The sequence below is a fragment of the Seriola aureovittata genome, chromosome 11 (assembly GCF_021018895.1).
Source record: "Seriola aureovittata isolate HTS-2021-v1 ecotype China chromosome 11, ASM2101889v1, whole genome shotgun sequence".
Classification (NCBI taxonomy): Eukaryota; Metazoa; Chordata; class Actinopteri; order Carangiformes; family Carangidae; genus Seriola; species Seriola aureovittata.
Window position 1 is genome coordinate 5,599,576 of NC_079374.1, and position 24,918 is coordinate 5,624,493.

The window sequence follows — 24,918 nt, forward strand, 5'->3', positions numbered from 1 at the left end:
CACCATCTTAGTATGTTCAACACAAAGCCCAGCTGAGGCTGATGGGAATGTCATGTGTATCTGATCATAAACCAAAGAACTGGACAGATTGAGATTTTGAAGAGCAATGATTACCAGTGTAACGCCATCCAGGAGTTGTCAAGACACTTCACTCAAAATTGCAAATGTCAGCCTCGTGGTTGCACTAGAGGTGAAGTCAGTGCATTACCAAAGTCAGTAGGATCATGAATGTCTGGACAGAATTTCATGCGGACTATCCAATAAATATTGTGTCACTTCAGTGTGGACCAAAGTGGTGAACCAAATACCTGACCGACCAACCCTGTCTCCTAAAAATGACATCTATATACAACCTAAGTGCAACAGCATATAGGTTTAATAGGAAATGTAGTTGAGACCAGATTGTGTTTTCTATAAATGTAATAAGGACATTTTATTTTACATATTTGGGAAGTCAAAAGGGATACTGAACAAATCAGTGAAATGTTCACAGACAACGTATTTATTTTTTGGCACAATATGTGATCTTGCAGCAAAATATCCACTTGCAGCGACTACAGCATTATTCCACTCTTTTATGCCCCAGCTGGAGGTGTTATCTTTTGAGGGAATTTCTTCAAATTTGGCACAAATTTTCACTTAGACTCAAGGATGAACGTTTAGATTTTGATGGTCAAAGGTTACAGTGACCTCACTGAACACAGGACACTGGATGAACATCAGTACAACATGCGATGTTGGTCTATTGTTGTGGCTTTTCAGGTTGCTATGCTGTGTTCAGCTGTATTGATCCAAGGGTTCTGTTTCTTTTTCTTCAGAGTACACACCTGTAACTGGATAGCGGGATTGCCAGAAAGCATTTGGCTACCAGAGAGCAGGATTCTGAAAGACAGTTCAATATTGTGTGGATCTGTAACTTCTTTTTCGTGTCCTTGCTGCCAGTTTCCTCCCTTATCAGACAGCACTTTGACAGGCCATCACTGGACAACATAAAAGGAATCCCATTATTCTTAGTGTTTAATTCTCTGTTTTACTCATGAGTTCAGTGTTCCTCTTATAGAAAGCGCAAGTGCTCAGAGAAGGTCATTTCAATTATAATGTGCCTTATAATGTGCCTTTTAAAAATGTAAATTCATTGAATATTTCCGAGTAGTAATCCATCTAATGATTCCTATTGGGCTGCACAATGAGGCAGTATATCATAAAATATCAATACATAGAGGAAATTGTTTTTCCACAGAATCCTCCAGTGTCCCATATTGCTTTCACTCCACGGACTTGAGGATTTTTTAAATGATTTTGGCTTTCAGAAAGCACATAAATCAATTTGTTTCTCGGTCTCTTTCGCTCTGTGTCTCATGAGGCTGCGGTAAAAAAGTCATCAGTGGACTGAAAAGCTTATGTTATATTGATACAGGCCAAATGTAAGGAAAATAAAAAAGATTCAGTTAAAGCGTATTCGGCAGGAGAATCACGATTCCCTTGTGAAGGTACCTAAGTCGAAAAAGAGTATTTACAATTTTCTGTGAAATGTGTTTTACCATCCTGGTTTGTTGGCGCTCCATGTGCTTGAGGCATCACAACCACAGCTTTCAGTCAAGAGTGACGTCCACTTCTAAACGCTCGTACTGTAGCAACGTGTAGAATAAACGCGTCGTGCATGTGCAGACTACTTTTGTTAGACTGTTGACCTTGTATAGGTCACTGCGTTGCATAGCAATACAATGTGGACCTGGTTGTGTTTTACAATGTTAACTTATACAGACTAGAAACAAATAACAGAGCAAAAGAGCGTCTTGTAGGGAAATCTGTATTTCAGTGAGAAACACAGATACACCTCTCATTACTGGGTCAGAGTTTTGGGCAAACTCAACTTCTTTTTAATGAGCCTAATAATGTGAAGTCCTCCAGAAATGATATAACGATCTATTTGGAGTTTTAATTTCATCAGTAAATCAAAAATATTAATAATGCCAATGTTTACAAACTGGTTATTTCAGGTTGTTTTATTGTTTTAACTTTCAGAGTGACCTCATACAAGAGTACTCCAGTGCTCCAAAATGTTGGATAAGATAACCCAGATACCCAGACACCATCAGGGGTTATTTTTCTCAGACTTAACCTAGATGGGTCTGAGTCACACACACAGCATTATACACATGGTTTTACAGGAGAAGAGTTAACCATGTTAACTCATCTTGATGAGGAAAATTGAGTTTCCCTTCTAATGATAGATCTTGGTTGGCAGTACAGCAGCAATTGTTGATTTATTGGGCCGGATTAAGATTCGTTTCAAGTCCACAAAGCTCCCTCAAATGTAACTTTGAGCTCAGCCTCTCTCTTGACCCTCATTCAATAACCTTCCAGTTAAGACTGATGCATCTCGACTCGTCATTTATTGGATGCTTTTATCCATCCATTCAAGTATATCTATATATAGCAGCATTGGCGCGAACAATTGCCAGATGCTTTTACTGTAAAGGGGAAGTAGAATCAAATAGAAACAGTGCTGCAAAGAAACAAGAGACCTCTTCCTCTACTTGTTTGGATACAGTCAGGACTGGTGGTTTAAACTGACAAACTGACATCTCACTCGCCTGAATCCAGCCATACAACAGGATGTGTCAGATCTTGGTGTCTGCAGAGCTCAAGAAACACGTGCAAAGTTCAAAGTGTGTTGCCGGGGTCAGAGCTGCCAGCTGTTTTCCCAGTGGATGATGGGAGCAGTCCTACACAGCCATGACCTTCAGCTCTTTAGATTCAGTTTTCAAAGTGGAAAGCAAGATGGCTCACTGAAAGCCAAGATAACATGAATCACACAGCAAATGTTAGTTCTGACACAGTTCAGCTTAATTTGCATATTAAATGTAACAGGTCACTGCTCTTGAAGCCATGTTTTAATGGATGACATAATGGATTATCACAGTAAAGTACAGGCTGATATGATGATCATGCAGCTCCCTGGATCACCAGTAGATGTCACTCTTTGCTTTGCAGTAGTGGAGATAAAAGAATATCAGGCTGTGAGAGCTTTTGTTCAGTGACCTGTGGTGCTGCTGTGTATGCTGCCTCTCAAGATATTTTTTTTTCATATCAAAATGGGCTTGGATGACGATTTAGACGACCTGAGAGAAAAGGAAGCTGGCACCAGAATTTCGAATGGGTAGAGTTCAAGGGCGTTGCAAGAGCGATCAAACGCAGCGTTTGAGTTTCCTGCTCCCCTGATCGGGAGACAAGTGGCGACAGTTATCCAGGTTTAGAAACAGTGAAGTTCCCTTGACAGCCCCCTGCAGATCTGTTTGTTCCGCATGCCGTTTCATGTTTGAAATGTGATTACTTTTTTTTCTCCTTCTTTTTTATGCTATCCTCTCAAGGAAGTAAACCGCCTATGTTTTGACTCTTTAAGAAATCAAAGGCAGTTGAGAACGTGTTAGCAATGGAACTTCCTCTCCTTTATATCCAGATTCTTCTGTGTAGCTGCTACAATTATGTTTAAAAAGGAGCGTTGAGTTGAATGTGTTTGTTTTGTGCGGTTCAGGCAGGGACAGAACAGGCACTCTTGCATCAGTGGTCACTGATTAGACCTTGCTGTGCTTAAGTCTGCACTCAAATCAAAGACATCAACTTTTACCTTCCTCAATTTTTTTTTTGTTTTCAAGTGTTCACTCTTTTGTCTTGCCCTTTCAGTCTCTTTCTCCATCTGTCTCTCTCATATATTTAAATAAACACTACCTGTGTGATTAGTAAGTGTCTATCAGTGACATCTCAGACTCACTCACACTGTCTGATTGGACATCAGAACATGCTGTGGGTGCTGCAGCAGGCTGTAATATTACTGTGACAATTGCTGTGGTGCCATTTTCAAGACAGAATTGGCCTGGCCTTTCTGTTGTGGCAGAATTGGGTCTGTCAGCCCTGGCGTACCAGAAGCAGTCAGATGATTTCACCACAGTGCTGGCTTCTTTGTCTCATTCACGATCAGATTCCGTCTGACAGGGTTCATCAATACTGATTAACTTAATCATCTCTTGTTGGGGGAAAAAAAAAAAAGCTGCACCCTTCCCTCTCTCTCCTTCTCCCACCACAGTGCGGCTGCCTCGTGTGACCGCTCATCCTCATATTAGTCACCATCTGTCCTCATCTCCTGTCACATTAAAGGCAATTTTCTTCTTTCTCACATCCATCCTGAGATCATATAGACGCTGAGACAGGATAATGAACTTCTGTACTTAGAAAGTACTGACCAAACTTTGTAACACAAAGTTTCAAAAGCTGTAATACTGAATGCTGTCATTGAGTTGGTCAGGTTATGGTATATACCTGTTTTAACTATAATTTTATAATTTATAATTTTTATGTTGCAGCCATTTGTGTTGGGAGTTGGGACGACAGTAAAAAAATATTTGGCATGTTTTGTTAACATGTTTTCTTTTCTTGAATAAAAAAACTAAGATATAGATTAAAGTATAATTTAGGTTTTGACACTGCATTAACACTGATGAAAAATTCAAATGATTCACAGTTATTGTTTTAAATTAGACAGATTATTTGAGTTGCTTTGATAATCAGTGTTTAGACAAACTGGATTTGAGTGTTGGGTTTGGAGTTATCCCTGTGCCTAATGACATGATGAAGTACAACAGGTGGACCAGTCTGATATCTGGACCCTTCCCAGGCCTAAATGAGACTGTGATCAAAAGTGGCGCTCCAGCACCTGACTGGCACAATTCCGGCTTGTGCTAGTTGGGGCGTGGTGTCCACTCCATTACAGTGTGTCAGATGATGCCTATGCCGACTTGAATCAGCGGCTCTGTGCAGCAGGTAAACAAAATACCATGTGAATCAACAGCATTCAGAGTAAAAAGGAAAACACATATTTCAGATGGGTGGCTGAATCCAAATAGAAAAGGTATTATAGCGTTTCTTCCAACAGTTAAAAGCTGTGAAAAGATTAAATTGCTTTACTACAGCATTTCTACCTCTACCATTTCCACCTGCAGCTGCTGTTTGAGTATCAGCTGATATAGATTCAGCATCCTACCTGCTGTCTCACCTCATGGTGCCTCCACTCTTGCCATTACAAAACAAGTGGCACGCTGGCCCAGCCAAATGGAGCTCAGCCACAGTGATATACCTAGTGTTGCACTTAACAAAGTGTGACAGACCACAAAAAAACTTCTTAATCATGGAGAGATGCCAAGCAGTTAGATCAGTGGTGCTTACTCTCGGTCCTACAGAGCCCCAGCACGGCTTATTTTCTGTATTTCCTTTCTGCACCAACACCTGATTAACCGGATCAGGAGGATTTGGCCAATCGAGAGCTAATGAATCTGACGTGAACTAGCGCTGGAATTAAGCACCAATTGATTTGAGGACATAACCTGCCAGTCACAGATGTTGAGAGATGCTTCTAATGACCCTAATGTGACATGTGATTAACAGTAAGCCATTTTGTCATGCATTCATTTTATCCAGTGATATCTGTGGCTAAGGACGTCACATTTTAGTATGCTGCAAAAATACAGCGTCTTAACATGGAGCACATTTCTATGCACACTAATTAAGGCTGAACAATCAATTGAAATATAATTGAAATTGCAATATCCAAATCACAGAAGCTGCAGTTTTTTTTTTTTTTTTAATAAAGGTAAAATGTGTCACAACATGCCATAAATGAAGCATTGTGGTGCTACAGAAACGCCCTGGCCTACAAATCATATTCTCCAGGTGTGAGGTAACGTGCTACTAAAAATAACATCATCATTTTTATGGCTATTCCAACTGAAATTGTGACTCTGTCATAATAATCACATTATTAGTTTGTTTTGCATATCGTTCAGCCCTAACACTAATACACCCTGTTGTTAACCTGGAGGTTAAGGTGTAGAAACCATACTCTGGTTTCACACACATTTTGACAAACCTGAATATGCTAATATGCTAACTAAAGACTGGACATTGTGGTTTGGGGTATTAAGGTTTCTGATATTTTTTTCCATGACAGCAGATGCATCTTTGACCTAAATCACAAAGTGGTAACTTTTAAAAAAAATATATATATACTGACAAATGATGTAATGATGATAACTTACTGAAGTGAAATGACAGTGTGGCACTGATTATGTGGAGGATAAATTTTCTCGCTTGTCACTCTTGTCTTCCATCACTTGTAATAAGATGGAGAAGAAAATAGCATAGCGGTGAATGCAGCAGTGTCCCGACACTGGGTTCATCCCTCAACTGCTGCGGCAACTTGGTAGAGAAATGACAGAGAGGCTGGCTGTCGAGGAGACATCAAAGACATGTCTGCACCAACGCAGGTGGCCAGATCAGAAACCTTGATAATGGTAGAATTATGTATAAAGGGAAATGAATAACCAGGTTATTCTGTGTTCTATGTAAATGATGTTTCCCATGCATGATCAAAACATGACACTAGTGTGTAATCATTCTCATAGATAGGATCATGGATGTGCACATATCTATAATTTTTAGCAATAAAGACTGAGGCACATTACAAAGAACTCTACAAAGAAATAAGAAGTGGGATGAATAAAAAGTAAGTGTCAGAGAATATTTTTGGAGGGTGCTGGTGTGTAGGCTGGGATGTTAGCAGGTCTGAGATGTGGGAAGGAGATATAGGGTGAACAAGTTATTCTCCAATCAATCTGTCAGCGACCACGGTACTTTGTATTCTGCCATGACGCATTTATCTGTCAACCCTGGAACCCAGTGGACAGCAACGTTAGAAACAGTTAGAAGGCAGAGAAGTGTAAGCACACTGAAGAGTGAACAAACTAGTGTATGCCTGCTTTATGTCTGAAGATACTGCTGCTTTTCTAAATGTAGGTTTGGGTACCGAAACAAAATGTTCTCGTTGCATTGAATTCATGTGCATGTTTTAATTATGTTTACATATTCATTGATCAGAATTTTCCTGATTTAAGAAAAATAATTTGCCAGTGTTAAACTGTATTTTAGGTAGATAAAGTTCATATGTGGCTGCTTGTGTTTAGACAACATTTAAGGGTTTTGTAGAAAAACATGTTCATACTTGGTTATGGTATCAGTACCAACACCTCAGTGTCATATCAGCACTAGTATTGTGATGTGTTTAAATGTACTTGTCATCCCCACACAGGTGAATTTTTAAAACGGTCATATTGATGGTTTTTTACAGTGACAGTGATGGATGCCAAAAGGATGGCAGCTATTTGTCTCTCAAGGTCTCAGCAAATCCTGAAACAGTCTTATCAATCATCTTATTTAAACCAAGGTCTTATTGAATAATATTTTAAATCTTAATAATAATATTTTAGAACAGTGGTTCCCAACTTGTGGGCCGGGGCCCACTGGTGGTCTGCGAAGGTATTGCAAGGGGGTCCCGCTGGACCACTTTGCTGCCAGGCCACATTGTATACTTGTTTTCTAGCTCAGTGTGATTGTGCACTAAAAGATTACATCTATGGCAAAAGCTGGAGTATCAAAATGGCTAACTGGTTAGCAACAGGAAGAATGAAAAGAAAAAGCGTCAAGAGACAGATGGTGTCTCCCCCGTCAAACAAAAAAGAAGAATTGAGCTTCCCCTGCTTTCAGTTCAGTCCTAAATGTTCGGGTGTTATCATTAAAACAAAAAGTGCTCTGAGGCTTTATTTGGGCTCCGTATGTTATGGGGTCGGATGTTTGTTATTTTCAAGTAGGCCATGAGCTGGAACAGGTTGGGGACCACTGAATATCATATATCCTGGTCATATACTCTTACATCTATTATTTCCAAAATTATTTCACTTAACTAACTGGTGATATATTTCATCCAGTTGGTTTTAACAAAATATTTAAAAGGGCACAACAGATGTCACAACACACAGACTCACAAGATGAAAACAATAGCAGCCACATGCTGTTGCAGCTGGTAAACATCTAGTAAGGATCAGCGGGGACTCTTAGCTGTCAAACCTACAATCTGCACGCGAATATACTGAATATTTTTGAACATCAAATACTTAGAATTAGCCCAGGATCCCTCCTTGTCCTCTCCTCTCTCTACCTCATCAATTTCCCTCTTTCTGCCTTTTCCCTCCTTCCTTCCTTCCTTCTTGTTTCTCCTTTTCTCCCTGCTGAGCTGTCTCAAACTGCTCTGAATGAAAGGTGTCTTTACTGAGCTCACAGACAATCAATCAGCCATGCCCTGTCTCTGGCGGCTGGCTGTCTCAGTTAGACAGTGCAGGAGGGGGCCGGGTGGTGGTGGTGAGGGGTTTGGTGCCATCGGGGGACATCTCAGAGTACATCTGTCTTGCACAGCTCGGTCTGAAAGTGAGACTATAACTTGGACTCTCTCAGGTCCAGGTTGTTACTTACTTCCCTGGAGATTTTGCACCTTATTTTCATTCTTTCACCTGTCATTACTCCATCAGATTTTTATAAGAAATGCATCATTACTTGATGTTTATTTTTAACTTAATGAACACTGATGACAGGCTCACTGCTGCAGTCATGTCTGATTACCTTTGTTTAACAGTGCATTATAAATAGGCTGCACACAAAAGAAGGGTTTACAGGGTCAACACGCATCATGAAAAACCTGCATTACACTTTTCCTATTCAAATAAAAGTCCTCAACTTTGATTTTGTGATTTTGTGCAGTGTCCCTGCAACAGCTGGAAGCGGAAATCTCACATCTGCTCTGGGACAATGTAAAGTTAAATATCATATCAATCACATTGTCATGATTTTACTGATAGTTGCTTTTAAAGGCCATTATGGAGCCACACAATGCAGACTCAACCTTTCAGAGACTAAAACTTGATTATAGTAACTGAAAGCAGCTGAGCTAAGAGAACTGCATTTTCCACATCTGGCTAACTGAAATTAGACTTTAATTAGCCAGATGAGCTTAGCCTGGTGTCAGTGTCCGAATGTATTAGCCTAATTATTATTATTTTACGTGACATCTAAATTACGCCCTATATTGTGGAAAATTATAATTTTTAATATTGATATTTGCTGTTCAAAGAAAAGTCCAAAGTGCCGCACAGATGTTTGTACCTACACCACACCACTTCCTTACAATATGTGATTTTTTTTTTTAATTTGTTGTTTATAGTGAAGATTTGAAGCTATTTCCTCCTTCTGTCTCTGTTACAGGTTGATACACGGAGGTCAGTTTCTGAATGGTTTAGCCGGCCCAACCATAATGAGCGCCGGCCCCTACCTCTCCACTACATGGTTCGCTCCTGACCAGAGAGCTACGGCAACGGCTGTGGCCTCACTCTTCTCCTACCTGGGAGGCGCAGCTTCATTTGTAGTTGGACCTATGGTAGTGCCAGCCCCCAATGACACCCAGGCAGCAACCACGATGGCAGCAGCAGTTTCCGACAGCTCCATCCGAGACAGGATCCAGCTGGTTATGTATGCAGGTACCAACAGCAGGGGAGAACCTTTGAGGGCACGGAGGATCGATAGCACATCATTTCGACATCATGTCAGCCCCGTCAAGGGACACAAATACAATCAGGCGAGGGGATCCAAGATATTTGCACGAACACCAAAAAACTCCAATTATAATCTTCATAACCGCCCCTCTGAAAAATAGATTGCTGGGACTGTTATGCTTAACTGATTCAGAAAATTAAAAGCACGCTGAAAAGAGAAACAAGCATGCTGTAATAGATTGAGGCTGCGGCTTTTGTTTAACCTAAGGTAGTATTGTTATTTATTTTTAAAGGACGAAGCAGGCACCCTTTGTGAACCAAAAGTTTTTTGGAGGTTATCAAAAGACAGAAAGGACAGACATAGAAAACACTTTAAAATTTGCACAGTAGAAAAACCGGCTACCTCTCCATAGGATTATGATTATTGTGGGGACAACTCATTTTAAGCAGCTGCTGCTCGATATACATACACATACATATATGACATAGAGCTGTAAAATGTGTTGGTTCACCAAGAGAAATAAGTTGATATATCAACCAGTGCTACAAGGACATGTATTTAGTCTATGGTCATGTCTAGCAGGCCATTGTGTTCATTCCAAGGCTGGTTTTAAAGGACTTTTGAGATGTCACCGTGACCTTTTTTAAAATGTCAAATTGGTCTGACTGTCTTATCTATGAAGATAACACATATGTCTCTTTTATCTGTGTCGCTGTGCTCTGGCAGAGTTGACTGCAATTGCCGTGCTTTTTGCGGCAGTCCTGCTCTATTTCCCATCACGCCCACCGATGCCTCCCAGTGTGGCCGCTGCGAGCCAGAGACTCAGTTACAGGAGCAGCATCTGCAGACTTCTTAGGTAAAAAGCGACTCACACATGCTGACACACATACACACAAAGTCATCTGAAAGACCAATACCATCTGACACGGTTTGTTGAGGCCATTCTTTCAGTACATTATTCAGCATGCCTAAATTGATGTGTCCTTGATTCAATTTGGGTGTAGACGTGTAAAACAAGTGAAGCTTCAGCGCTGCATTTGAAATTAGTTTCAGGTGCTGTCATGTTTTACGACATCAGACTCTAACAGAGCAGTCAGGAGCAGATTTCTGCAGCAACTTCAGTGCTCAATAACTGCTGTGTCTACAAATCCATTTGGTCTAGTTTGGCTTCTTATTTACTGATGCAATGCACGCTTCTTGTCTTAGAAAGTTAAAGTGACAGAATCTTGCGCTGGAGAAGGATATGGAATCTTAATGAAGGGGTCTGCCACTCACCATCTGCTTGGGTTGTTATCAAAGAAACCCCAGCCTTCCCTCTAGATTAATTACTAAGCTATAATATATTGGTCGCAGCATCATCCACTGCATCATCCTCTGCATCTATACCATCAGGTTCAGTTATCGATACATTCTCAAAACACCATTGATGCATGTGGTAACAGAAATCGAGAGATGATATATTATGACAAGGTCTTGAATTTCAGTATTAGTGGAATGCAGTTATTGATGTTTCATCACCTTTGTCTTTTTCCTCCCTGTGAAACGGATAAGGGGAGAGCTAAGAGGAAATCTAGAGACAGTGATTGAATCACAGTTCACTATAACCCTGCAGCACTCCACCCCCCTTCTCACACTTTCTACTGAGGAAATATTTATCCTCTGGGCCATGAGGAAACAACATCGCCTGAGGAGTGAGTGTCTTGCCTTTTGCCTGGCTTGTGGAGGAATGAGGCCCATGGCAGTGGCCAGGGATTAAAGAGCTGGAAAAGGGAGAGGAAAGCTGGGCGATGGCAGCCAGGGAGTTGGCCTAGCTTTGTTGGCTACACTTGGTCCCCTTTAGAAAGAAACAGCTTCACTACTGCACCAGGATTTTCATAGGCCTCTGACCAGCGTAGATGGGCTTAACTCGCTGAAAGAGCTCCCTCAGATAGATGACAGGGAGCAGGCAGATATCAACCTAATGCATAGTTTTGGAAAGATGCACACACATCCACATACATATGCAGACTGGCCAACTTAACTAGGCCATCCAGCTAAGAGGGTTTCTGTTCCACTTCTGATAGGCAGCCTTCCAGCGACCTGTTTGGGCAGCATGTTGTATCTCGGTCCAGCAGCATCAAGCCTTAGAATTCTTCTGAAGGGACTGGACATGGAGGAAAAGTGACTTTTAAGTCTTTGTGTCCATGTGCACTCATACAGGAGGTAGACATAATAACAGAAACACGTCAGGCAAAAGAATTAAAATTTAAAGCTCCACTAATTAATATTTCTACATTTTATAGTCTTGTTTCGCCCATTGTTTTGGTTTTACAGCACATTAACTCTCACTGTGTTCATTGGCCACATCTCAGTGTATAACAGGAAGCTGTTGTCAAGTAAAATTCCCTCATAAACCCACTTTATTCTACTTGCCCAGTCCAAACATCAGAGTAGATGATTAGCTGGTGAGGAAAGTGAAGTGATAAAGATGAAAGCTTATTTTATTGCATTAGTAATGTCATGGCTGGGCTCCATCTCTTAATAAATTTGGGTTTTTTGAAGCCTCAATGATGAGTAATTTGTTACATTTTATATCTGTCTCATAATTTTTGTGTCTATTAATTGTAGGCGGGAGGGTCAGGAGTAATTACTTTTGGCTCCTTCCTTCTGTCTCTTCAGGTAACAGAGAGAATCTTGGGTCTTGTGGGGTGTAAAGATGCATTGTTTCCCTAATAGATTGGAACCATTTTACAGTTTTGCGCATGAGCAGAATGTGTGTGTATGGTTGCCCACCTGTGCACCACAGTTCCTCCAGTCGCCTGAAGCAGAAGAGTTTATTTCAGCTGTTATATGTGGTGTTCTGAAAAACCTGCTTGTAGTCCTTCCTCTTAAATTCTCTCCAGGTGTTGAGAGCATCTGAGCATGTAACTAGTTGTGCCGCTGAGCGTACTTCCTTCCAAGTGTCTATCGGTGGAGGTGGACCATTTTTATGGAAGGTAACATGAGGCCAGGGATGGCAGTGGGACTAAAAACTAAGTTGGTCGTGACCTAATTAACGTTATTAGGTAACTTTATAATGACATTGATGAAGAAACTGTATTTAAAGTTGATTAGTCGCATCTGTATGATACCTGATCTGCTTAATAAGGTCAGTATCATTGTTGATTGGTGTATTCCGAGTAAAGTTTGTTTCTCTAGACGCTGACAAAATGGTAACAATTTGTGCCCTCCACAATGACAGCAGGTGTCAGCCATCTAGCCAGTTAGCCCGCCTGATACCTATCCATTGATGTATCTGTTCATCCATTTAGCCTGTCAGGGTATGAGCACTGGTTAATGATCTTCAGCTTGATGAGAGCTTCCAGCTGTTCACATCTGCTTCCACAGCAGCAGTCTAATTAGAAGCCTGAATGTCTCTACACATGGTGTAAAGTTATCATTGTATTCTGATCACAGTCTGAGGGAATGCTAAGCAGCCCTAAGCCTAGAGTATTGATGATCCCTCCCTCCCCGGTCATACTCATTTTAGCTTCGAAAGTTGTCATCTTGATGCATTGATCTCCAGCCGGGTCTGCCAAGGACAAATGGCACTTAGCTGATGACGCCGCCAGCTTTGTGACTTCTTCGGAAATATTTCATCACCAGCAGGAAGGGAAGGGGAAAAAATGTCCCCTCTCTTACCCAGTAGCTTGCTTACATTTGGTTATCTAAATAAGTTCTCAGACGGAGAAAAAGGTGCCTGGATATCGATTTCCTGCTGTTGTGGCAAGGTTAATGAAAGGGGTGCTGGGAGAAAAGCAGAGAGGGTGCTCCATCATGGGGCTTTTATGACCGTCCCTCCATTCTCTCTCCAAGGCCAAGTAGCTTCATACTGCTTAGGACAAGACAGGGCTGCAGTAGAGAGACAGGCTGTGTTTGTTTTTCTGTGGAGTCAAAGCATTCTGCAAATAGAAGTGATTCATTGTCTGAAGTACACCAGTGTCAGGAAAGGGGACGGGTGTGCATGTGTTTAAAGCAACAATGCTTTTGCTGTACAGTGTATGTATCTTGGGACAAGTTCTCCCCACAGTTTGCAACTCAAAGACTGACTTGAAGTGTGTGTGTGAACTTGATCTGTCAGTGTGTTTGAGCGTTTGATGCCATAGTAGGGATGCGGGAGGCCAAAAGTGTTCTCCAGATGTCCCTGCACGATACTGCTCAGGATACCGCCTGCATTATAATGAACAAAGCAGGTGGAGAATAAATGTTAAACAGTGTCCATAAACAAAAAAGAGGAGAGCAAGGAAACAAAACAATCTATGAATCTGCTGCCTGCTCTGCCAGCTCTGCCTCATTTGTCAGACGCCCAGTGATTCTAATCACATTGTTGGGGTTGAGGAGGTGGCACTGATTTAAATCAGCAAGCCACCTCATTGGGCGAAGGTGATTAGCTTGGGTGTTCCAAGTGATTGTAATTGGGTTGCATGGGATTGGAGGGGGGCCATATACCCTAAAGAGATGCACTCTCTGTTTGTACACTGAATACGCATACATAACTAGGTGTACAGAGGTATCTGTTTTCTTTTTTCAGTTCGCTGTGAGCTGATGAGATATTAGGAGACAGCTCGTAATAAACCCTGCAGCACAATATCTGTAGCCTAAAGCCATTTATCACAGCTGGGAAATGGTGCTTGTTTTCATCTATTATTGTGCAGTTTGATTTCAGCTGATAACTTGATTAGCAACTATTCATTGGCAATAATTGGTTTCATTACCCGATTTAAAAACTCAGTGTAAATATAGTTGGTGACAGTTTTAATAATCAGTAATAAAGTCATTCATCAAGCAAAATGCAAACTATTCTCTGGTTTGAGCTTCTCAAATGTGAGCACTTTGATAAACTGGATATATATTGAATATGTTTGGGTTTTAAACTGTTGGTCATGTAAAGATCCCCTGGCGATCTAGGAAATTATAACAGGTATTTTTTATTATAGTCTAATGTTTTATAGACTAAATATCTAATTGGTTAATCTAAAAATAATTGATAGATAATTATATAATATAAATAATCCCAGGGAACACAGGAGAGAATTTCTTTTACATGTATAAGACAACACCTTTAATCGTCCTCCCCCATTTTCACTGAATAGTGTGAATAGTTCCATTAAACAGTGCTATCAAACTGGAATTTACCATTTAAACTTATATCCCAAGACTGAATATTATATTCTATAGGGAATAATATCAACAAATAAACCAATGTTTCCACACTTTTTAAATATGCTGATGCTGAATATACTGAGAGTCAGCCGCAGTAGTTGCTGTAATAATCACAGTTACCGTGGTACCGGTTTCAGCTTCAGGGAGGTTTTTGAGGTGTTTGATTTGTTATTGCGGAAACCAGAGTCTTTTATGATATATAATTTATTATCAATTCACTGATGCAGTGAATGAATTAGAGGACATCTCACTCCATCTGTTGAACGCCACACGACCATGGAGCTTGGAGAGCAGCTTTGGACCGTATTGTTCAGTTTAGGTGCATGTTGCCCTCTGTGACACCTCAGCTTTATTTTGGCAGCTCTGCCCACTATGTGCAGATAGATGCTTATCTCTCTGTCACTACACTCTGCATAAGGATAGATCTTTTGCTGTGACAGAAGCAGGAGGAATTGTGTGTGTGTGTGTGTGTGTGTGTGTGTGTGCGCACAGTATAGGGAAGACTAGTAAAAAAGACCTGGAGCTGATGGCAGACCTCCAAACACCAGCGAACAGGAGGGGAAGGAGGAATTTCATTATGTTGCTTTCACTCTTTCATCTCAGGCCAGAGCTGTTAGGATGTGGACTGTACTTGATTTTAACAGTATGTTTTTACAGAACTTTAGTCAGTGGCTGTAGTTAAAAAATAAACTAGAGGCTAGCATAGTGACCCTCTGTCCTTTCACAGAATGATGTGTTGTGCAGCATAGAAGATTAGAGAAGATTATAGAAGATATAGAAGATTTAAGGTTAATGTTATGGATATTATTCTAATCTAATGGTTCCAAGACACACATGGTCAGAGAACTCAGCCATATTCATATTGCTGGGAGAATCAGTACACAAACAACTTAGTCACAAGACTTTGTTGAGAGTGCATCAATCTTGAATCTCTAATGTGGGTTTGTCCCCTTTAGTAACCTGCGGTTCCTGATGATAGCGCTGGCCTATGCAGTCCCCACAGGAGTGATTGCCGGCTGGGCAGGAGTCCTTGACATGGTCCTTACACCAGCCAAAGTCAGTCAGGTAGGTATCTCACACACACACACACACACACACACACACACACACACACACAGAATGACATATCACCTTTAATCTTGGTAATGTATTAGGTTTGGATAAAAAGAACATCAGTAAACCAAGGTCACTAACAGCACTGAATATAGTAGCTATGAGTGGGCTTTTTTTTCCAGTGCACACTTTGCCAAGAAATGTTTGTGTGGGAAGACTTTCCAAACACCACTCCATCAAAAAGGAACAATCCGTAGTCAATACTGCTATTTTGGCCGCTTTTTGTGAAAATGTGCAGACTAGGTCAGCACTTATTCTGCTCAACACTTTACCTTTCATCTTGGTTACCCTTTAGGTGGATGTTGCACCCAAGAATAGAATGAAAAGACAGCCATCGTGTATTTCTGCATAAAAAACGAAGCAGCGCGAGTAGCTTATCATTCCATTCACCGGGTTTGATTTTCCCGTTTTGAAAACCCTCACTGTGCCAGCTATTTGCAGATCTTTACGCAAGTGTAGCCCACTCAGATGAACAATGGGATAAATATCCAGTAAGATTTCTCTTCGGCCTCCTGGTTGTGTCTTGAAGAAAGTCGTCATGCCTTCAAGAGAGTGATGCCTGTTATTTGTCGATGCTCCTTAGAGTCAACGCACAGAAAGCACACATTGCATTTTAAAGCAGATCTGAAATACTGGAGATGCTGAGGGATAATTAACCCCAAGGTTCCTGTACTATAATGAGAAAGTGTATTTCCGTGTAGAAGGCCTCCTGACAGCTGAACTTTTCTGCAGTGCTTTATTAACTCGCTCTTACCCTCTTTTGAATACACTTTAAAGTTCAAAAACGATGTCCTTCACCGTACAAAAAACAGATTCAGCCATATTTCTAGCGACCTAAAAATAAAAGAGGGAAATGATTGTTAATCACACTCAGCACTTCTGTCCGTCTTTTGTGAAGGGGCCCAATCAACTGCAATTCATCATTTGCATGCCTGCTTTCAATCTTCAGTCTGAGACAGACAAAAGAGGAAGGCAAGTTGAGTTGGGGGGGGGGGGGGGGGGGGTTGTGTGGTGCAGCTTGGAGAAGAAGGTCTGTATCATTTCCATCTTCCAGGTCTCAACACAGCAGTATGTCGAAAGACAAAGGGAGGATCTTTTCAAGGTTATCATCAGACAGGTGCTGCTTGAGAGGAGATCACACACAGGAGAGCGAAGGATGAGACACTTCTCGTCACACCTCTATCTTTATACCCCTGTCAAGAGGTAGCAGAGCGCATACCAAATTGTTCTTAGATTTCATTTGTTCTCAAAAGATTTTTTTCCTCTCCTCCACATTCCTTTTATCCATGCTAGTTAAGGAGATAAAAGTGTGTTAAGAATAAAAGTCTGTTGCAGTGAGGTGAGCTATGTTACAGGATATCTCATGGGTACAAAACTTGGAGCTTAGAAAATGAATGGACCAGAACAGCGATGCATCCAAACATGGTGAAATGGAAGAGTATTAAGAAGAGTTCTGGAAATGTTCTTTGTTCTTCAGACATGGAGATGTTTGTTCTTAAAGTCAAGTTAAACTGAGGAAAAGCAAACACAGCGTCTTCTTTTTAAGCTCACTATGCCTCCGCAGATCCAAATCATAGGTTTAACTTATCCCGCTTTCCTATCTGCTGTAAGCTTTGTTGATTCTGTCAGATCCAAAAACAGTGCAGAGAGATGTTGCACAAGATGTGATGTGTGTAGACCTTTTCCCTCTTTCTCACCATGAGCTCCCATGCACTTGCACTGGAACAAACATTTTTGCTCTGCTCTGTTCCCTTTTGTTATCTTCCTCTCATCCCTGAAAAATGCTACTGAGTCTGACTGTTTGTCTGGTAATTTAAAATATGCAGTAAGAGCCTCAGGCCAAGGCACCAAAAAGATGATAGCAAGAGGGCAATTTCATACTTTCTATTAATTTCCTCGTGGTTTCCCATAATATGTTCATTTTGAAGCAGGTGGGTGGTTACATGAAAGTGTACTCACAAGCAGATGTGTATACCTTGGTACTCCTTTCCTTTGCGGATAATTGCTGCATTGTACGGGAGCAAAGGTCATCCTGATTGTGAAGCCTGTGTCAGTCTGTTATGATATAAAGCGTGCCTCACGCTGGCACTATCTATGCAGACCAGATCCTGCTGCAAATGGGTGGGATGCAAGTGCGCTCGTTTTTCGCCTAAGTGCATCACTTAAATCCCTTCATTTATGCTCACAGGCCACACTTGGATCTGATGCAATACATCCCACCTACGAGCCAACTTCCAGCCATCTTGGTTTATTTCCACTCTGCCCTAGTTGGAGGTTTTCATCTACTTTTGGAGATCTCTTTCTTTCCCTCCCTTTCCTGTCCATCTCTTCTCCCTCTCACAGAAGCCGGTCTGGAGCTGCACGCTGTCACGCTTATTTTCGAATAATGACTTCTGTACTGCAAATACCAAATGCTTTTTTCAGTGTTCTGAAATGCACACACTTGACAACTTTCTTCTACCTCTGCTTCATGCAGTCATTTATCTTTAGTGTGTTTCCAGATTTCGCTTCATCTTCCCTCCCCTCTCTGCCCTCCCTCCCCATCTTTTTACAGCATTTTTCTTTGAGCTGTTCTTCAGGGTTCTTCCCCAAAGATAAAGACGCTTCTGTCATCTGTTTTTTCAGCTAGCCATGTGGTCTGATTGAGAGGTGACCATGGCTGCTGTGAGGCAGCATGTATAGTTGTCGTCGGATGAGACAAATGCTGCTGTCTACTCTCTAAAACTGATTTGGAAAAACAAACTTGTGCCCAATCCACAGCTGAGGGTCCTAAAACAATCACAGTGGTAAAAACACGCACACTACAAATGACAAAAAGTGATCCAGCACTAAGCCATGTCCTGCTGCGACCGGGGGAGAACATTGGCTAAATATAACCAGGAAGAAACTTGCAAGGGTTGATTTAAATAAATGAAAGGCAGACGAACAGAGACATGCAGGGATCGGCTGGCTGGCAAATGGCGCAGCAGGAGGAGACGCAGTGGTCTGACTGACACTATGCTAGGAAAGTTAGCAGGGTTTTGAGTGATGCAAAAACTGACTGTAGTAACTTGAGGGTGACCAAGTATTGGGCTTTTTGAAGGCACATGGAAATGGATTTCAAATTTTTCATGTTAGTGGCTTCATAAATACAAGGCCAGTGTGAACATCGATGGAAATAAACAACAGCCTAAAGAGACTGCAAACACACCGTCAGTTAAACATGTAGACAGCAACTGTGATGTCACCCATAGCATTCTGAATGCACACTTTGAAAGCTTTAGGGGGGTTTTTACTCTTGCCTCTGTCTTGAAAATGTCTAGGAAATGTATGTTTAGGAAACTGGGTGGATCCTGGGTGAAGCAGTGGTGGAAAGAGTAATTGGCAACTACCATGACTAGGTGTTACAACCAAGTCCCACACCAACTCCTCAGCTCCTAGCTCTTGTTTTGGAGTGACATTTGAGTTTGAGTGCAACGTAAACACCAGGGATGGACTCTAGAAGAAATGAAAGGGAAGTATAGGATACAGATTCAGGCACACTTTGGGAACATGTGCTCACTTCATGTTGACATGGTACATCCAAGAAGTGACCTTGCCTGCATCAGGGAAACTGGAGTTCTCTCCTGAAAACCTCTCTATAGAGGAAGGCTCTGGCTGTTATTTGTACAGAAACTCACTGAGAACTTTATTAGGGACACCTTTAAACCCACTTCAGTTGATGATTCAGTTAATGTTCACATCAAATATCAGAATGAGGAAAAAATGGGATCTCAGTGACTTTGTCCGTGGCATGATTGTTGCTGCCAGGTTTGAGTATTTCTGAAACTGCTGATCTGGGATTTTCACATAGTCTCCAGAGTTGTTACTCAGAATGGTGCCAAAGACAAAAAAAAAAAAAACATCCAGTGAGCGGCAGTTCTGTGGATGTAAATGAATTTTTGTTGAGAGGTCAGAGGAGAGTGGCCAGAGCTGATAGAAAGGCTACAACAACGCAGATAACCACCAATCACGACCGTGGCGAGCAGAGAACCATCTCGGAATGCACAACACATTGAACCTCGTGGCAGATGGGATACAACAGCGGAAGACCACGTCAGGTTCTAGTCTTGTCAGCCAAGAACAGAAACGTAAGGCTGCTGCGTGCTCAGGCTCAGGCTCGCCAAAACCGGACAGTTGAAGACCGCAAAAACATATCCTGGTGTGATGAATCTGGATTTCTGCTGAGGCAGCAGATGGGAGGGTAATTTGGCATCAACAGCATGAATCCATGGACCCAACCTGCCCTGTGTCAACAGTCCAGGCTGCTGCTAGTGGTGTAATGGTGCGGGGAATGTTTTCTTGTCACACTTTGGTCCCTTAATAGCAATCAATCATGGTTTGAATTCCACAGCCTGAGTATTGTTGCTGACAACGTGTGTCCCTTTATGGTCACAATTTACCATCCTCTAATGGCTACTTCCAGTGTGATAATGCACCATGTTACAAATCAAAAGTCATCTGACTGGTTTCATGAACAAGTTCTGTGTTGTTCAGTGGCCTCCCCGGTCACCAGATCTGATTCCAGCAGAACACCTTTGGGGTAGAACAGGAGATTGGCAGCATGAATGTGCAGCTGACAAAGCTGCAGATGTGATCTAATGCAGTCATGTCAACATGGACCAGAACCGCAAAGAAATGTTTCCAACATTTTCTCATCAAAAAAGCTAATTTTAGTTGGGAGTTGTCAAACCCAGAGTCCAGTCAATGAAACAAGATTGGATGAATGGGTTGTACGTGACTATAATTGTATTAGGTAGGAGGTATAAGTTAGGGTGAGACCAGGACCCGAAGTGCCATTGAAACACAAAAGGACAGTGAGATGGTTTGACAATGCTAAGGTGCATAATTATTGGTTTGGATTTGATGAAGAAGTGGGATAGTAAAGGCTCTTATAAAAACACTGCACTCCTGGCGTTTGAGTGGAAATGTGCCAGACAGGCAGACAGAAGGATTGAGCGCAGACCTTAGTATTACCATAATGAGTATGACTCGGGAAACAGGTACTGCACTGTGATCATCAGTCATGTGTAATTGTTCTCTTAATGGAGATGAGCCATTTATAATGCACAGAACTACAGACTGATCCAATGTGTCCTGCTTCCTTTTTAGTGCGATTGCTGTTTTTATTCCATTACTAAGTTCCAGAGCAGTGTTTAACTTTATTAGAATGCATGTTCTGCCTTCACACAGAACACTTGCTTTCTACTGAAGACTGTTTTGTGGATTTTCTGGGATTACATGAAGTGACTTGAAGGAGGAATACCATGTTGAACTAAAGCTAAGGATAAGGTCTTTGATTATTGGCTTAAAATGGCTTATAACAAGAGATTCAGAGAGAAAAATTAAGGAACTCAAACACGTTAATGTGTCAAGAGCCAGAAGACCTGGCTTTCCCTTCCCTAGCACTAGTCATCTCCAGCTTATTGACACAATCGCAATATAGCAGACATGATTAAGCTTCAAATCTGTCCTTTTTTTAGGGTTTCAAGGCACTAAGAATACTGCAGTTAATTACCTCTCCACCCGCACATGAAACATAGTAATTTGCATCTCAGAATTGAAATGTCTTGGCAAGCAATTTATGTTTAGCTTCCTAAATTGGTGCACAAACCAATGTGGCATTATACGCCTTAGAAGCCCTTACATTGGTGCTGCACAGCCTACATAGATAATAAGCAGCAGTTATACGGGCCAATAGGGTAGTGGGAGTTTAAAATGTTTGTGAATCAAATGTTTTGATCAGCGCCATTTACTGGGGAGGTGCATTTCGCCTCACCTCAAGCCATGCGTGCCTTCCCGATGAGTTTTTAGCATATTACAGGCGGCTGGCCGGCACAGAACACTTAGAGGAGTGTAATTTAGATCAAATATAATAACATTTTGGCATTCATCACTTACTCAGCCAGAATACATTTTACATTTAATAACTTTGATAGTCCACTTTTCTTCATTATAGAGTTTCCTGACAGGTCGTTGCAGAGTATGATTAAGCAAAAAGCATCAGATCCTGCTTTAGATTCTGCTCCCTTGCTGTCTCATCTTCCATCTGGTTGAATTTGGTTGAATGTGAGTTATTGCCTCGGGGAGATGGATGGGAACCAAACACCTTCATTGGCACCCGGAGACGTTCTCGCCTGGGTGCCACAAGCTGATTGGTTTTGTGTGTGAGTGTGTGTGTGTGTGTGTGTGTGTGTGTGTGTGCGTGCGTACGTGTGGTACACTTCACCTCGCATTGATTCTGCTGCAGTCCCTTGGCCATAGCGTTGTTTCTCCTGAGTTTATGGCAGTGTATGTGTTGGCCTTCACCAGGATAAATAAGAAAGGACAATGGTCTTACACACACACCCACACACACACACACACACACACGCACAGCTGTTCTTATAGCAATGCTGCCCGACAATTTGCCAGACACACTGACTGACAGTCCTCAGCAGACTTCAGACACTTAGTGCTTGCTCTCTGTCTGGCTCTGTCCCCACAGTCATGAATTGCATGTTGAACACTGAATAATCTTCCCTTTGCTTCATGACTCTCTCCCCTTCTCTTCTCCTTTTTTCTTTCTCTCTTACTTTATTGTTTTTTTAATCCACCATCCTCTTTATCTTTTCTTTTTTTATACAGGTGGATGCAGGTTGGATTGGTTTCTGGTCGACTGTTGGTGGCTGTGTGTTTGGAGTGGCAATGGCCAGGTAAGCTATACCTTGTTTTTCAATGATGTAAGTCTCTCACTTTGTGACCACTGAGTGGTTGCAGTTGTATGGTAAGATTTCCTCAGCAAGTTGAGACTGCTAAGACCTGTGCATATCCAGACTTCCCTAGAATGGGCTTGTTAATTAACTTCTCCCACAAACAAACGCCATGGACCTGGGTAGTCTATACCCAGCCCTCTCATCCATGTTATTATGTAACTTTCAAAAGAGAACATAGTGCCACCCTTGCCTGGTTCCAGACCCCTGAACCCCCCCCCCCCCACCCCTGATGTCTAATTTTCTCAGTGTTTAAGTGAAAACAAAATGGTAATTCAGTCTGATTATCAGGCCACACAGCTCAGTGAAAACTTGATGGACCCGGTGAGGCATCAAATTAGAAAACAGACATTTACTGTAACCCCTCATTTACATTTGCAGGCCTTCTCTGTGTAACCCGTGTAGACCTCGATGTAGAGTTGTCTCAAGGATGGTCAGAAAACCAGACATTTGAGCAACCTCAGATGTAGATCCCTATGTAGTTAGCATAATGACAGTTCTAGTTGGCTTTCTGTGTTCCACCTGTTCCCGGCATGAATGCATACCTGGTGTAACGCAACACAAAAGATGGAACTGTCCTTGAAATCTTGCAAGTATTAACTTCAAGTTCTGTGCGATAGCCTCCCCTGTGCCCCTGATACCTGAAGAAGTAGATTAGGAGCTAGTACCTTTTGAATCTTCCTCACAGTGCAATGGCTCGGGTGACTTGGTGTAATACATATATATTGTAATTTAGTCTAGCTCCCGTTCATAACCTTATTAATAACTTATTCTCTTGTAACGAACAGTGGAGGGTTGACTTGAGTTAAAGGATGGGGGTTTCTCGCTCGCTCCCTTCACCTAATCTACTCTCTTTTAATATATGATCTGTATCCAGCGACGCTGTGATAGAGCGAGGGGAGTAGATGCTATTGCATTTGCCACTTCACCTCCCCTGATGAATAGGGAGCCACACCGCAAAGACAAAGTGTGGAGTCTGCAAAAGCAAGGGATTCATTCCTGCTCTGACGGATATATGTTTATCGTAGGCCGAGGCCCAATCAGCACTTCCAGGCAGGCCCACTGTTTTCTTTAAGTTGTAATCACGTAAATGAGCCCATAACTCCCACCGTTAATCAATGAAGCTATTTGCAGCATGAGATGAGTGTATGTAAACAGAGCTGTTGAGTTATTGGTGTTGATTACATAGACTCTGAGGCCATGGACGGATTGATTAGACTCTTTGCTGCTACAGTTGATAGTTAAATGAAATTCAGTTTTAACAATTGGCCGCACATCATTTGCTCTATGTGCAGATGTGGAAATGTGATAAACGCGGTTGGTAGGGGTCAGGTGTGAACTTGTCTAAACCACGTATCAAGTATCAGTGTAGTGATTTGATTGCAGCTCTTAAATGCTACCTGTGCATTAGGCAAACCGTAGTTCCTGCACTTTTGCACCGAGATATTGATTCTATCACTATGTAATGATACAAAGTCATCTGACAAAGTAAAGTTTATGACAGCACCTTTACTTTACTTTAAAAATGTGAGGCCAGCTTTGCTGATTTATTAATTGGGTTGGAAATTAATTTGGACGTGTTATAAGCGAAGTTAATGCACTTTTTGTTTTAGTTGTTTTAAAACTTTACGTACATCATTATTTCATCATTACTGTCCAGAATTTTTTAAAGAAAAAATAAATTAAAAAAATTGAAAGTTAGACATTTTCTTACCATTTAAGCATACATCTACTGTATATATTTCACACCTGTATCTGGGTAATAATGCTATGCTAAGCTGGAGCATAATTGAGACGTTGACTTGTAATTTGTGGCTGCTGCGCCTGGGTAATGGAAAACAGGAAGCAGACATTCTCATTTACAATCATCAGTCACCAAGCTGTTTTTTTTTTTTTTTTTTCCCCTCACATCCCCTCTTTGATTGTGATGTCCGTTGGGAAATGAGCCCCTAGGTGCAATCTTACTGGGCTCCTTTGATTAGGGCAATGTTTTAAAAGAGCAGAACTAGAAGGAACTAACCAGTATCTTTACTTTATTCATTCTCTCTCTACTCCCATAAAACTAAATCCTGCCTCTCTCTGCTCTTTCCTTCTTCCTCTTCTTCATCCTGCTGGAACATGGCATCATTAGATACATTCCCAGGAAAGCCTGTGGTAATGAACTGAGCAGAGAGCAATCTTTGTCCCTTGTCTCACCCACTAGCAGCCCTTAAGATGTTAATGTCAGAATGCGAGTTATTATATGCCACTAGCGGTCCCTGTCCCCCCAGCTACCACAGTACCAAGCCAATGCTGAGCACAATTTGCCACAGGGGGCAGAAAATTACCCCCTTTTAAATGCTTTTTCTGTTGCAATTTCACATTTTAAGTGGCTTGTATTCCTCCAAAGCTAAATTTCTTAGGGGATCAGTGGTCTGCCTTT

General features: G+C 41.6%; 1 protein-coding gene across 1 annotated transcript in view; it reads left to right on the plus strand.

Moving 5' to 3' along the window:
* Positions 1–24,918, plus strand: part of slc49a4 (solute carrier family 49 member 4) — a 47,197-nt gene that overhangs the window by 4,723 nt on the left and 17,556 nt on the right. The window contains exons 3-6 of the mRNA XM_056390264.1: positions 9,145–9,416; positions 10,159–10,288; positions 15,570–15,678; positions 22,372–22,439. Of these exons, the coding sequence (XP_056246239.1) occupies positions 9,145–9,416; positions 10,159–10,288; positions 15,570–15,678; positions 22,372–22,439 (579 nt within the window). The remainder of the gene's footprint in view (positions 1–9,144; positions 9,417–10,158; positions 10,289–15,569; positions 15,679–22,371; positions 22,440–24,918) is intronic.